This window comes from Sciurus vulgaris (genome assembly GCF_902686455.1).
Source record: "Sciurus vulgaris genome assembly, chromosome: 9".
NCBI lineage: Eukaryota > Metazoa > Chordata > Mammalia > Rodentia > Sciuridae > Sciurus > Sciurus vulgaris.
Window position 1 is genome coordinate 67,072,622 of NC_136469.1, and position 14,368 is coordinate 67,086,989.

Sequence of the window (14,368 nt, forward strand, 5' to 3'; positions counted from 1 at the left end):
AAAACTTTTCCTCCTTTGTAATATCTTTAAGAAAAAGAACTGATGAATAAATTCTAAAATAAAAAGAATATCAAGGCACTGTAAGATTTATTACCACTGTAGAAGGAAAATGTAACCAAAAATAACAAAGGATAAGAGGAAGGGAATGAAAGCATAGTTTGTAAGAAATTTATACTATAAATGAGGTGGTAAGATATCTCAAGGTACATTGTGACAAGTTAAATATGCATGTTATACATACTAAAAACTGAAAAACCCCCAATAAAACAATTTTAAAGTATACACAATAACTAATTCAAAAGAGGAGATAGACTAGAATAATGAAAAAATTTATGTAATTTGTGTTTTTTCATTTAATTATTTTTGCTAATCAAAGTATTCCTGCCTGACACCCTTCTTACACATAATGTGTTTCCTATATCAGTAAATTCTTGTCAATTTAGTAGCTCATAACTTAGCAGTAAGTACAGTAATAATAAATTGTATTGTCAAATAAATGCTACAAAGAAACTAGTACAAGAATAAAAATACTTTAAAAATCAGGAAAGGACATGTATGTGATAATGAAAAATAACATTTCTCTGTCATTTATGTGAGTTTCTATGACAGAGAAAAAACATTTAAAGATTTTAAATCTAATCACATTGATAATTATATTAAACATAAATGATCAAAATATTCAATTAAAAAGCCATACTTGTAAGATTAGATTAAAAGCCAAGAACCAACTTGATGTCATCTATAAGAAAGCAACTTCAAATATGTAGACATAAATAAGTTAAAACAGAAGAATGAAAAAAGATATATCATGCAAATACTAGTCAAAAAAATAAATGCTGAAGTAACTGCTTAGAGAAAGTAGAGTTTAGAACAAGGAGGTTTATCAGTGATAAATAAGATTGCATGATGATAAAGGATTGGTTCTTTAGAAAGAAACAACAAACATAATTTTGTATGAATCTGACAACAGGGCTTCAAATACACTGAAAAAATATTATTACTATCAATTTCCCTTTTACTACGGCTTTTTTTTTTTTTTCATTCTATAAGTTCTGGTATGTTTATTCTTACCTGAAAATATTTTCAAATATTTTCTTTTTGGTTCAGTACTTGTTTAAAAATGTGTACTTTATTTTAAATTTTTTCTACTATCTTTATTTCTTGTTTCATTAATTAGAAAAGATATTTCATATGATTTTGATCTTAAGTGTGTGAGAATTGTTTTGTGACCTAAGATGTATCCTTTCCTGAAAAAATGTTCTATGTGCACATGAGAATAATGTGGCATAAATACTTACGATCGTTATGTCTTTCTGATTTATGGTTCCCTTAAGCGGTATGAAATGTCCTTCTTTATCCCTTCTGACTAACTTTGGCTTGAAGTCCACTTTATCTGAAATAAGGATGGAAACCCTCATTTTTACTGAGTCTGTGCGCATGGTAGGTTTTTTCCCATTCTTTCATCTTTAGTCTGTGGATGTCTTTTTCTATGAGATGAGTCTCTTGAAGGCAGCATATTGTTGGGTCTTTCTTTTTAACCCATTTTGCCAGTCTATGCTTTTGATTGATGAGTTTAGGCCATTAACGTTCCAGTGTTATTATTGAGATATAATTTGTATTCCCAGTCATTTGGGCTTATTTTTGGTTTTTAACTTGGCTTGGTTTCTCCTTTGAATGAATTTTCCTTTAAGGTAGTTCCTCCTTTTGCTGACCTACATTATTGTTTTTCATTTCCTCCTCAGGAATTAAAATCAGTATACTACAGTGATGCAGTCAAATCAATGTTCATAGCAGCTCAATTCACAATAGCTAGATTGTGGAACCAAACTAGATGCCCTTCAATTGACAAATGGATAAAGAAACTGTGGTATATATACACAATGGAATATTACTCAGCCATAAAGAAGAATAAAATTATGGCATTTGCTGGTAAATGGATGAAGTTGGAAAATATCATGCTAAGTGAAATATGCCAAGCCCAAAAAACCAAAGGCTGAATGTTTTCTCTGATAAGTGCATGACATTATATAATGATGGGGGTGATGGGGGGAAGAGAAGAATGAAGGAACTTAGGATGGTGTAGAGGAAAAAGGGGTGGGAGAGGGTGGGATGGAAAAACAGTAGAATGAAACAGACAGTATCACCCTATATATATGTATGATTGCATGAATGGTGTGAGTCTACATTGTGTACAACCAAGGAAAGGAAAAGTTTTACCCCATTTGTGTACAATGAATCAAAATGTGTCTGTGCAAATAAAAAATATTTTAATAAAAAAATTTTTTAAAAAAGAATAATGTGTACTCTTAAGGTATAAGTCAAAAACTCTGTATAAATTTGTGTAAGATCATTTGTTCACAGTATTGTTTAAGTCTGTCATTTTTTAATAAATTTTCTGTTGGACTGTTTTATCTATTATTGAAAGCAAAGGGATTGAAGTCCCTTGTGGCAAATGTGTTATTGTGATCTGGAATGTCCCTGAAAATCTCATGTGTGTAGACATGGGATTTTAGGCAATGATTAGATCATGAGGGTTCTGACCTCATCACTGGATTAATCTAGCTGATGGACTAATCCATGGGTAGCAGAATGGACAATCCAGTGGGAGGGCCCAGTTGGAGGAAGTGAATCATTGGGGGTTCTGCCTGGAAGTGTTTATCTTCTCCCCAGCAAACCCCCATCCTCCTTCTTATTCTCAGGGGCCATGAGCTGAACAGTTTTCTTTTGCTGCACCCGTCCACCATGATATTCTGCTTTATCTCAGGCTTAAAGTAGTGGAGCCAGTCAACCATGTACTGAGATCTCGAAAATCATGAACTAAAATAAATCTTTCTTCCTCCAAGTTGTTTTTGACTGGCATTTTGGCTACAGTGACAAAAACCTGACTAACACAGTATTGCTATCAATTTCTCTTTTCAAATTTGTCAGTATTTTTTAAAAATACTTAGATGCTATAATATTGATTACACACTTATGAGATGCAGGAAAAACAGCAAAAGAAAGAAATTTATAGCAGTAAATGCCCAAAGTTTAAAAAAGAAAAAGATCTCAAATAAATAATCTGACTTTACACCTGAAAATATCTATAAACATAAAATAAGAAGTATGAAAGGAGAAATGAGTCAAATATAGAATAGACAAAATATAGAAAAAAATTGACAAAAGTATGAAGTTTTTGTAAAAACAAAATCAATAACTCTTAGCTGGACAAACTAAAAATACAGGGATAAAAGTCTCAAATTAATATAATAAAAAATTAAAGAGAAAATATTACAATGGATATCACAGATAAAAGTAATCATAAGAAACTGATACAAATAACTATATGCCAATAAATTGGATAACTGAGACAAGATAGATAAATTCTAAGAAATATGAAAACTAACAAGATTGAATCAAGAAAAGTAAAATTCCAGGCCAAGAGTGGAGGTGCACATCTGTAATCACAGGTGACTTGGGAGGCTGAGGCAGGAGGATCACAAGTTCAAAGCCAGCCTTAGCAAATTATTGCCACCCTAAACAACTTAGTGAAAGCCCGCTTATAATAAAAAATGAAAAGGGCTGGGGGTGTGGTTCAGTGGGTGAGTGCCTGTCAGTTCAATCCCTAGTACCAAAAAAGAAAAAAAAAGAGGGAAAGAAAAACAGGAATTCTAAACAGAGAAATTACACATAAATAGCTATCAAAACCCTCTCCCAAAATAAAATCCCAGGGTAGAAATGTTAATGTCTGAATTACAGCAAATATCAAATAACTTGTACAATCCTTCTTAAATTTCCAAATAATAAAAGTAGAGGTAGGTAATCCTTTCAAAACCATTTAATGAGTGAAACATCATCCTAACACCAACACTGGCAAAAAGAAACACAGGAAAAGAAAACTACAGGATAATATCTCTAATGAACATACATACCCAAAAACCTGAATAAAGTAATAGCAGCACAATATAAAAGAGCACACATTATCATCAAGTGGGATTTATCCCTAGAACTAAAGGTTAGCTTAACTTATGTAAAACAAACTCTGGGATATACCATGTTAACAGAACAGCAGGTAAAAATCATATGATCATGTCAATAGTAGCAGGAAGAGCATTTGACCAGGTTTGGCATTCTTTTGTGATAAAAAATTTCAATGAAGTAGATACTAAAGGGATATTCTCAACATAAGGCCATTTGTGAAAAAGTCTATAGATGATATCATAATCAGTGAGGGAAAACTGAAAGCTTTGTAAGTTCTGCCACAAGACAAAGATGTCCACTCTTGTCATTTCTATTCAGGATAGTACTAGAAGAACTAGCAACAGTCCATCAAATAAAAGGAAACAAAAGAAACCCAAATTCAAAGATAAGATATAAAATTAAACTTATTTATATATGATATTACTTTGTTGTAAAAAAATAATGCTAAAAATTTCACCAAATACTGCCATATATAATAATATAAATAATAATAATAATATCTGTAAAATCTAAATAGATTTGGAAATAATACAACATTTCTAAACTATGAATCAAAGAGAAAAAAAGCACAAGGGAAATTATAAAATATTTGAATTGTATAAAAATGAAGAGAGAAGATATCAAAATTTATGGAGCAATAATAAAATAATGCTTAGAAAAAGACTAAGAATGTTAAAAATGAGAATTACACTAAAAATAATCTAGATTTCCATATAAAGTTATTAGAAAAAGAAGAACAGATCAAATCATAACCAGGAAAGTAATGGGGATAATAAACACAAGGGAAAAATACTAAACTTTAAAAAAGAAAATGATGAATAAAATCAGTGAAAATTAAATCTATTTCTTTCAAAGACATTTAAAAAATTGATAATCTCCTACCCATGTTGCTAAATAAGGAAATAGGATACAAACTACCAGTGCCAAGATTCTCAGTGGAAAATTAGTAAAGATCAATTAACATATAAAATAAAACAGAATATATGGAAAACTTAATATGTTTGACTTAAAGATAAATGCAATGGACAGTTTAAAAAGAAAACTTATTTTAAGTTGTCCCTCCTGTCATACATAACCTGTGTCACTTCTATGTATTATAGAAATCAAGTTCATACTTCAACTTTCCACAAAGTAAACCTCAGAAGCAGATGGTACAGTCTACCAAATATTTAAGAAGTGAGACAAATTCTTGATAAATATTCTAAGATGCAGAAAAGTAGGGAATGCTTCTGCACAAAATTTTATGAAGCCACTATTATCCCAATACCAAAAGCAAACAAAAATGATATAAGGGGAATAGAAAAACTATAGATCACTAGCCAATATCCCTTTTGAAAATACATACAACATGACTTAAAACAGTAGCAAATCAATCTAGCAACAGATAAAAATAATTTTGCATCAGAACCAAGTGGGTTTTATCAAAGAAATGCAGAGCTAGTTGACCATTCAAAATCAAACAGTATAACACACCATAACATTAGATGAAAAAAGAAAGAGGAACTACTTAAGATCATTTTAGTAGGTGGTTTCTTTTGAAAGGAATCAACATCCACTCATGACAAAAACTCTCCACAAGTATGACTTGAACTTCTTCACTATCTCAAAGATACCTTTAGAAAAATTCTCTTTCTAAAATCATACTTGATAGTCAAAGACTGAATATTTCCCCCAAACACTAGAAAAAGGCAAAGAAACCTGCTTTTCCTACTTATATTCAAAGGTATTCTGGAGGACTTAATTTGTCCATTAAAAGAAGTCAAGGATATATAATGTACAGAGATTATAAAGGAAGAAATAAAACTAGCTCAATTCACAGAAAACATGATTATCTTCACATAAAATCATCAGGTATATTCAAAATAGCTATTAGAGCTCAAAAGTGGAGTTTTAAAGGTAACAAAATGTAATGCAGTATAAAAAATCAATTATACTTCTATAAACTAACAATTTAAAATTGAATTTAAATATACAATTTACAAAAGAATCAAGAACAGAAACTTCAGGTATAAATTCATCAAAATGTGTGCAAACCTTTCACTGTGAAAACTATAAAACTTTAATGAGAGCAATTAAATAAAACCTAATTAAATAGAGAGATACACTGTGTTCAAGGATCAAAGAACTTAGTATTCTAAAAATCTCAATTCTCTTCAAATTGATTAATAAAATCACAATTATACCAAACAAAACCACAGCAGACATTGTTATAGATTGAAAAGCTGCTGCTAAAATTATATGGAAAAAATGGTTTTTTTAATGAAAGAAATGAAAATAGAGACAAAAAAGAAAGAATGCAAAATATAAAATTGGAAACTTATTTTACCTGATTACAAGACTAACTATAGCACTCTAGTAACCAAAGCAGTATATTGTTGGACCAAGAATAGATGCATCAATCAGTGAAACAGATTAGAGTCTAAAATTAAGTATATTCATAAAATTTCAATTTATTGGAAAAAATATTAAGGAAATTTAATGGACAAAGGATAGTCTTTTTTGTAAATAATGCTAGAAAATTTGGACATCCGTATTCCAGAAAATGAAGCAAATTCTTATCTCACATTATATAAAAATTCTGCATAACATAGGTTACGTACCTGAATATAAAAGCTAAAACTTGAGTCCTAGAAGATGGCGGAGTAGAGGCGATTGCTTTCCAAGCTGCTCCATGGTGTGAGATCAGGAATGCAAATAAACAGCTTCTCAGGGAGGTGGTTGCGAGGAGGGATTTTGCTGGGAATTAATACTGGATTCTCAGAACAGCTTAAGAACTCAGAAGATTGAATTTAATAAAATAAAATAAACCCTTTCACCAGTGCCAGTGGCCAACTGAGTAGATCCACTCTGGGCAAATTGGGGAAGGGGACTAAAAAACCTGCATTTCAGGTTGGCACCAAGGCACTTCTTCTTATAGAGAAATCAGATCCGGGACACTGTTGGACGGATGCATTGGGTGAGGACCTATAACCTTGTGCAGGAAAGATGCTGCACATCTCCCAGTTGTCCATGGACAGCCAAGGCAGATGCCATTTTTCCCACTGTGTTATGGTAGCCAGCAGCTGGCACCCAGACCCATGGAATCCAAGCTGAGTCTGAAAACCAGACCAGGAGAGGCCTGCCATGTGACTCAAGAGTGTTACTAGAAAACCAGGAGAAATTCAGGTGCAGAGAGTGCTTCACCCAGAGGAACACAGGACATTCAGACTGGATGATTCCAGATCCCTCTCACCTTTTGAGTCTGGTAGCTCCCAGGACTTGCTGAGGCAGTCTGAGAATTCAGTAGGTTGGGTGGCAGTGGCTGTATGCTTGCAACTGAGCCCAGGAGGCTGGGAAGGATGAGACAGACCCACAGGTGGTGGGGAAGGATTGGTTCCTCCACCACTGAAGCAGAACCCAGGGGTGACTCTTAGGGTACAGACTACCAGCATGGATCTCTTGCTGGGCTCTGGAGGAGTGTCAATTTAAAATCTTCAGACCAATCACCCTTCAACAAAGCACAAGGCGACTAACTAGACCTAAACCCCACATTCAGAAGCTCCTCCTCTGGGAACTCCTCTTACAGAACTCTACAGCAACTCCACCCTGCGGGTGGAAAAGACAATACTCTCCAACCAGCCCCCACCTCATATTGCTGAGAAGGGAAGCTGAGAATTTTTGAGCTCCAACTAACAACATGTCGAGCAACACAAAAAGAGGAAGGACTTGACAACCTGTAACTACAACCTTTATGCTCAATACATACCTCAAGAAAAAAAACATAAAGAAAGACACTTGGGAACAGACAACCAACATATACAACATATATTATCATTGACAATTTTGAACAACTGCAATTAAGAAAATTCCTTAATTTTCTCTCTCTCTCTCTCTCTCTCTCTCTCTCTCTCTCTCTCTTTCTCTCTCCCCCCCCCTCTCTCTCTCTCTGTGTGTGTGTGTGTGTGTGCTGATTGGTTCATGGACATTTGTACATAAACATATTTGCCTCACTTTTCTCATTTCTAGCAGTTTTTGAAGGTAGTTATCTTCATGACTTTGTCTTTTGAGGACTAGGGTTTTTGATTAGTATATTTTGGTTTGGTTTTGTATTGTTTTTCTCTTGTCTATTTCTCTTGATTCTCTTTCTCTCTTTTCTTTTGTTATCAACCAAATGCTATTGTACTCTCTTTAACTCTTTCTTTAATTTTTTATTGCTGCTTTCTTTCATCCTCCCTCATAATCATCATATCCAGCATTTCTTCTGCATTCTCCCTGTTCACCTTTTGAAATAGCAACTGCTTTTGCAAACTTAATGTTTTTACAGTTGGTAATTCTTACCATTTCTGTTTATTGGGCAACTAACGTTGTAGATTGCATGATAGGAACTAACTATTTAGTTTAATATTATATACTGTTTGCATCAGTTGCTGTTATTTGTCTCCCCATAAAAAGTGAGGTAATAAAAACTTTTGGCAACACTATAAATTCATAGGCTTAAGTTCTGTCACCCTAATTCATACTGATAAATAGGTAGGCACACAAAAAATAAGAAAAAAAAGAAAAAAAGAAAAAAAAAAAAAAAAAAAACAAGAGAATGAACCATCCAAACAAGCCAAAATACCTTGATAACAGAATCTACTGATACCACAGTGAAGATAATGTCACATAAAGAATTTAGAAGGTCCATAGTTAAACTAATCTGTCATATAAAGACAAGTAAGGAGTGAAATCAGAAAGAAAATTCAGAAAGTGAAAGATCACTTCAATAAAGAGGTAGAAATTCTGAACAAGAACGAAATGGAAATCCTCAAAATGAAGAAATGAATACATCCAATTAAAAATTTAGTGGAAAGCATCATCGGAAGACTAGACCACTTGGATGATAAAGTTTCACGCAATGAAGACAAAATATATAAACTTGAAAATAAAGTTGACCATAGAAAAAAGTTGTTAAATGCTCATGATCAGAACTTTTAACAAATATAGAATAAGATGAAAAGGCCACATTTAAGATTTATCAGGATAGATGAAGCCTCTGAAATACAAAGTAAAGGAATGCAGTCTTTTCAATGAAATAATACCTGAAAATTTCCCAAACCTTAAGAATAAAATAGGTTTCAATTGTGTTTGCAGGTGCGGCGGTTGCTCTCTAACACCAGCGCCACCTCCAGCTTGCCCAGCTCCAGCAGAAGGAGAAGTGGGTAAGTAAGAAGGTCATTCTACCATGGCTCATACAAAGCAGACTGCTGGCAAATTGACCAGGGGTAAAGCACCTAGGAAACAACTGGCTACAAAAGCCGCTGGTAAGAGTGCACCCACTACTGGAGGGGTGAAGAAACCTCATCGTTACAGGCCTGGTACTGTGGCGCTTCGTGAAATGAGATACTATCAGAAGTCCATTGAACTTCAGATTCACAAACTCCCCTTCCAGGATCTGGTGCGAGAAATTCCTCAGGACCTCAAAACAGATCTGCGCTTCCAGAGCGCAGCTATTGGTGCTTTGCAGAAGGTAAGTGAGGCCTATCTGGTTGGCCTGTTTGAAGACACCAACCTGTGTGATATCCATGCCAAATGTGTAACAATTATGCCAAAAGACATCCAACGAGCATGCCGCATACGTGGAGAACATGCTTAAGAATTCACTATGATGGGAAACATTTCATTCTCAAAAAAAATGTTTTTCCTCTTCTTCCTTTTATTGGTACTTATGAACATTAGATATTCTTTTCCATGGGGTCAAAGGTACCTAAGTATATGATTGTGAGTAGAAAAATAGAGGGCAGAATCAGGTATTGGCTGTTTTCTCATTTTAATTTGTGTGTGAATTTTTAATATAAATGTGGGGATATAAAGCATTAATGCATGTCAAAATGTTTCAGTGAACAAGTTTCAGCAGTTCAACTTTATAATAATTATTAACAAAACTGTTAAATTTTTCAGGACAATGCCAGCATTTGTATTTTTTTAAACAAGTTAATTTCTTATTGATGGCAACTAAATGGTGTTTGTAGCATTTTTATAATATGGTAGATTCCATCCTTTCACCATACTTTTTATTATTATTATTATTTTTTTTTATTGTAAACAAATAGGATACATGCTGTTTCTCTGTACATGGAGTAAAGGCATACCATTTGTGTAATCATAAATTTACATAGGGCAATATTGGTTGATTCATTCTGTAATTTTTTCCCTTCCCCATCCCTCCCACCCCTCATTTCCCTCTATACAGTCCTTTCTCCATTCTTGCCCCCCTCCCTAACCCTAACTCTAACCCAAACACTAAATCCTCCCACCCCCCATTATGTGTCATCATCCACTTATCAGAGAGATCATTCGTCCTTTGGTTTTTTGAGATTGGCTTATCTCACTTAGCATGATATTCTCCAATTTCATCCATTTGCCTGCAAATGCCATAATTTTATCATTCTTTATGACTAATATTCCATTGTATATATATACCACAGTTTCTTTATCCATTCATCAATTGAAGGGCATCTAGGTTGGTTCCACAATCTGGCTATTGTGAATTGAGTAGCTATGAACATTGATGTGGCTGTATCTCTGTAGTATGCTGATTTTAAGTCCTTTGGGTATAGGCCAAGCAGTGGGATAGCTGGGTCAAATGGTGGTTCCATTCCAAGTTTTCTGAGGAATCTCCACACTGCTTTCCAGAGTGGCTGCACTAATTTGCGGCCCCACCAGCAATGTATGAGTGTACCTTTCTCCCCACATCCTCGCCAACACCTGTTTTTGCTTTTGTTCTTGATAATCGCCATTCTAATTGGGGTGAGATGGAATCTTAGGGTGGTTTTGATTTGCATTTCTCTTATTACTACAGATGTGGAACATTTTTTCATATGTTTGTTGATTGCTTCTAGATCTTCTTCTGTGAAGTGTCTGTTCATTTCTTTAGCCCATTTGTCGATTGGGTTATTTGAATTCTTGGAGTAGAGTTTTTTGAGTTCTTTATAGATTATGGAGATAAGTGCTCTATCTGAAGTATGATTGGCAAGGACTTTCTCCGACTCTGTAGCCTCTTTTTTCGCATTGCTGATAGTTTCCTTTGCTGAGAGAAATCTTTTAAGTTCCAATCTATCCCAGTTACTGATTCTTGCTTTTATTTCTTGTGCTATGGGAGTCCTGTTAAGGAAGTCTGGTCCTAAGCCGACATGTTGAAGATCTGGACCTACTTTTTCTTCTATAATCTGCAGGGTCTCTGGTCTGATTCTGAGGTCCTTAATCCATTTTGAGTTTAGTTTCGTGCACGGTGAGAGATATGAGTTTAGTTTCATTCTGTTGCATATGGATTTCCAATTCTCCCAGCACCATTTGTTGAAGACCTATCTTTTCTCCAATGCATATTTTTGGCACCTTTGTCTAGTATGAGAAAATTGTATTTATCTGGGTATGTGTCCGTGTCCTCTATTCTGTACCATTGATCTACCTTTCTATTTTGGTACCAATACCATGCCGTTTTTGTTACTATTGCTTTGTAGTAGAGTTGAAGTTCTGGTATTGCGATACACCCTGCTTCGCTCTTTCTACTGAGGATTGCTTTAGCTATTGGTTTCTTATTCTTCCAGATGAATTTCATAATTGCTTCCTCTATTTCTGTAAGGTACATCATTGGGATTTTAATTGGAATTGCATTGAATCTGTATAGCACTTTGGGTAGTATGGCCATTTTGACAATATTAATTCTGCCTATCCAAGAACATGGGAGATCTTTCCATCTTCTAAGGTTTTCTTTAATTTCTTTCTTTAGTGTTCTGTAGTTCTCATTGTAGAGGTCTTTCACCTCTTTTGTGAGATTGATTCCCAAGTATTTTATTTTTTTCGAGGCTATTGTGAATGGGGTGGTTTTCCTAACTTCTCTTTCTGAAGATTCATCACTTATGTATAAAAATGCATTGGATTTATGAGCATTGATCTTGTAACCTGCTACTTTACTAAATTCACTTATGAGTTCTAAAAGTTTTCTGGTAGAATTTCCAGGTTCCTCTAGTATATAATCATATCATCAGCAAATAGGGATAGTTTGAGTTCTTCTTTTCCAATTCGTACCCATTTAATTTCTTTGGTCTGTCTAATTGCTCTGGCTAAAGTTTCAAGGATGGTATTGAATAGAAGTGGTGAAAGAGGGCATCCCTGTCTTGTTCCAGTTTTTAGGGGGAATGCTTTCAGTTTTTCACCATGTAGAATGATATTAGCCATGGTCTTAGCATAGATGGCCTTTACAATGTTAAGGAATGTTCCCACTATCTCTATTTTTTCTAGTGTTTTGAGCATGTAGGGGTGCTGTATTTTATCAAATGCTTTTTCTGCACCTATTGAAATAATCATGTGATTCTTGACTTTAAGTCTATTGATATGGTGAATTACATTTACTGATTTCTGGATGTTGAACCAACCTTGCATCCCTGGGATGAAACCCACTTGATCATGGTGCACTTTCTTTTTAATATGTTTTTGTATGCGACTTGCTAAAATTTTGTTGAGAATTTTTGCGTGGACATTCATTAAGGATATTGGTCTGAAATTTTCTTTCCTCGATGTGTCTCTATCTGGTTTAGGTATCGGGCTAATATTGGCTTACTCGAAGGAGTTTAGGAGGGTTCCCTCCTCTTCGATTTCATGGAATACTTTGAGAAGTATTGGAATGAGCTCTTCTTTAAAGGTTTTGTAGAACTCGGCTGAGAACCCATCTGGTCCCGGACTTTTCTTTGTTGGTAGGCTTTTGATGACTTCTCCTCTTTCATTACTTGAAATTGGTCTATTTAAATTGTACATGTCCTCCTCGTTCAGATAAAGGAATTCATATGTCTCTTGAAACCTGTTGATGTCTTCAAAACTTTCTATTTTGTTGGGGTATAGATTTTCAAAATAGCTTCTAGTTATGTTTTGTATTTCAATCCTGTCTGTTGTGAATTTTCCTTGTTCATTCCGAATTTTAGTGATTTGGGTTTTCTCTCATCTTCTCTTTGTTAATGTGGTTAAAGGTTTATCAATTTTATTTTTTCAAAGAACCAACTATTTATTTTGTCAATTTTTTGTATTGTTTCTTTTGTTTCAATTTTGTTGATTTCAGCTCTGAATTTAACTATTTCCTGTCTTCTACTACTTTTGGTGTTGATCTGTTCTTCTTTTTCAAGGGCTTTGAGCTGTAGTGTTAGGTCGTTTATTTGTTGAGTTTTACTTCTTTTATTGAATGCATTCCATGAAATAAATTTTCCTCTAAGTACTGCTTTCATAGAGTCCCAGAGATTTTGATATGATGTTTCTTTGTTCTCATTAACTCTAAGAATTTTTTAATTTCCTTCCTAATATCTTCTGTTATCCATTCATCATATAATAGCATATTGTTTAATCTCCAGGTGTTGGAGTAGTTTCTGTTTTTTACTCTTTCATATATTTCTAACTTCAATCCATTATGATCTGATAGAATACAAGGTAGTGTCTCTATCTTCTTGTATTTGCTAACATTAGCTTGTGGCATAATATATGGTCTATTTTAGAGAAGGATCCATGTGCTGCTGAGAAGAAAGTGTATTTGCTCTTGGTTGGATGGTATATTCTATAAATGTCCATTATGTCTAAATTATTGATTGTGTTATTGAGATCTATGGTTTCTTTATTCAATTTCTGTTTGGAAGATCTGTCCAGTGGTGAGAGAGGTGTGTTAAAATCACCTAGTATTATTGTGTTATGGTCTATTTGGTTTCTGAAATTGAGAAGGATTTGTTTGACATACATGGATGAGCCACTGTTTGGGGCATAGATGTTTATGATTTTTATGTCTTGCTGATTTATGCTTCCCTTAAGCAGTATGAAATGTCCTACTTTAGCCCTTCTGACTAACTTTGGCTTGAAGTCCACATTATCTGAAATGAGGATGGATACTGCAGCTTTTTTGCTGTGTCCATGTGCCTGGTATGTTTTTTCCCATCCTTTCACCTTTAGTATATAGGTATCTCTTTTTATGAGGTGAGTCTCTTGTAGGCAACATATTGTTGAATATTTCTTTTTAATCCAATCTGCCAGTCTATATCTTTTGATTGATGAGATCAGGTCATTAACATTCAGGGTTATTATTGAGATATGATTTGTATTCCCATTAATTTGGTTCATTTTTTACATTTTATTTATTTATTTTTTTGACACGACTTGGTTCCTCCTTTATTTAACAATTCCTTTAGGATAATTCTTCCCTTTGCTGATTTGCTTCTTTGTTTTTCATATCTTCCTCATGGAATATTTTGCTGAGAATGTTCTGCAAAGCTGGCTTCCTTTTTGTAAATTCTTTTAGCTTCTGTTTATCATGGAAGGATTTTATTTCTTCGTCAATTTGAAGGTAAGTGTTGCTGGGTATAAGATTCTTGGTTGGCATCCATTTTCTTTCAGGGCTTGAAAAATGTTGTTCCAGGCC

The 14,368-nt window shown here is 34.1% G+C and overlaps 1 protein-coding gene across 1 annotated transcript; it reads left to right on the forward strand.

Annotated features, from left to right (window-relative positions):
- Positions 1-9,163: 9,163 nt before the first annotated feature.
- Positions 9,164-9,625, forward strand: LOC306669506 (histone H3.3 type 1-like; the record flags this gene model as incomplete). Its single annotated transcript, XM_079153519.1, has 1 exon — positions 9,164-9,625. The coding sequence occupies one exon, from the start codon at positions 9,164-9,166 to the stop codon at positions 9,572-9,574; it is 411 nt and encodes a 136-aa protein (XP_079009645.1). The 3' UTR covers positions 9,575-9,625.
- Between the last annotated feature and the right edge of the window lie 4,743 nt (positions 9,626-14,368).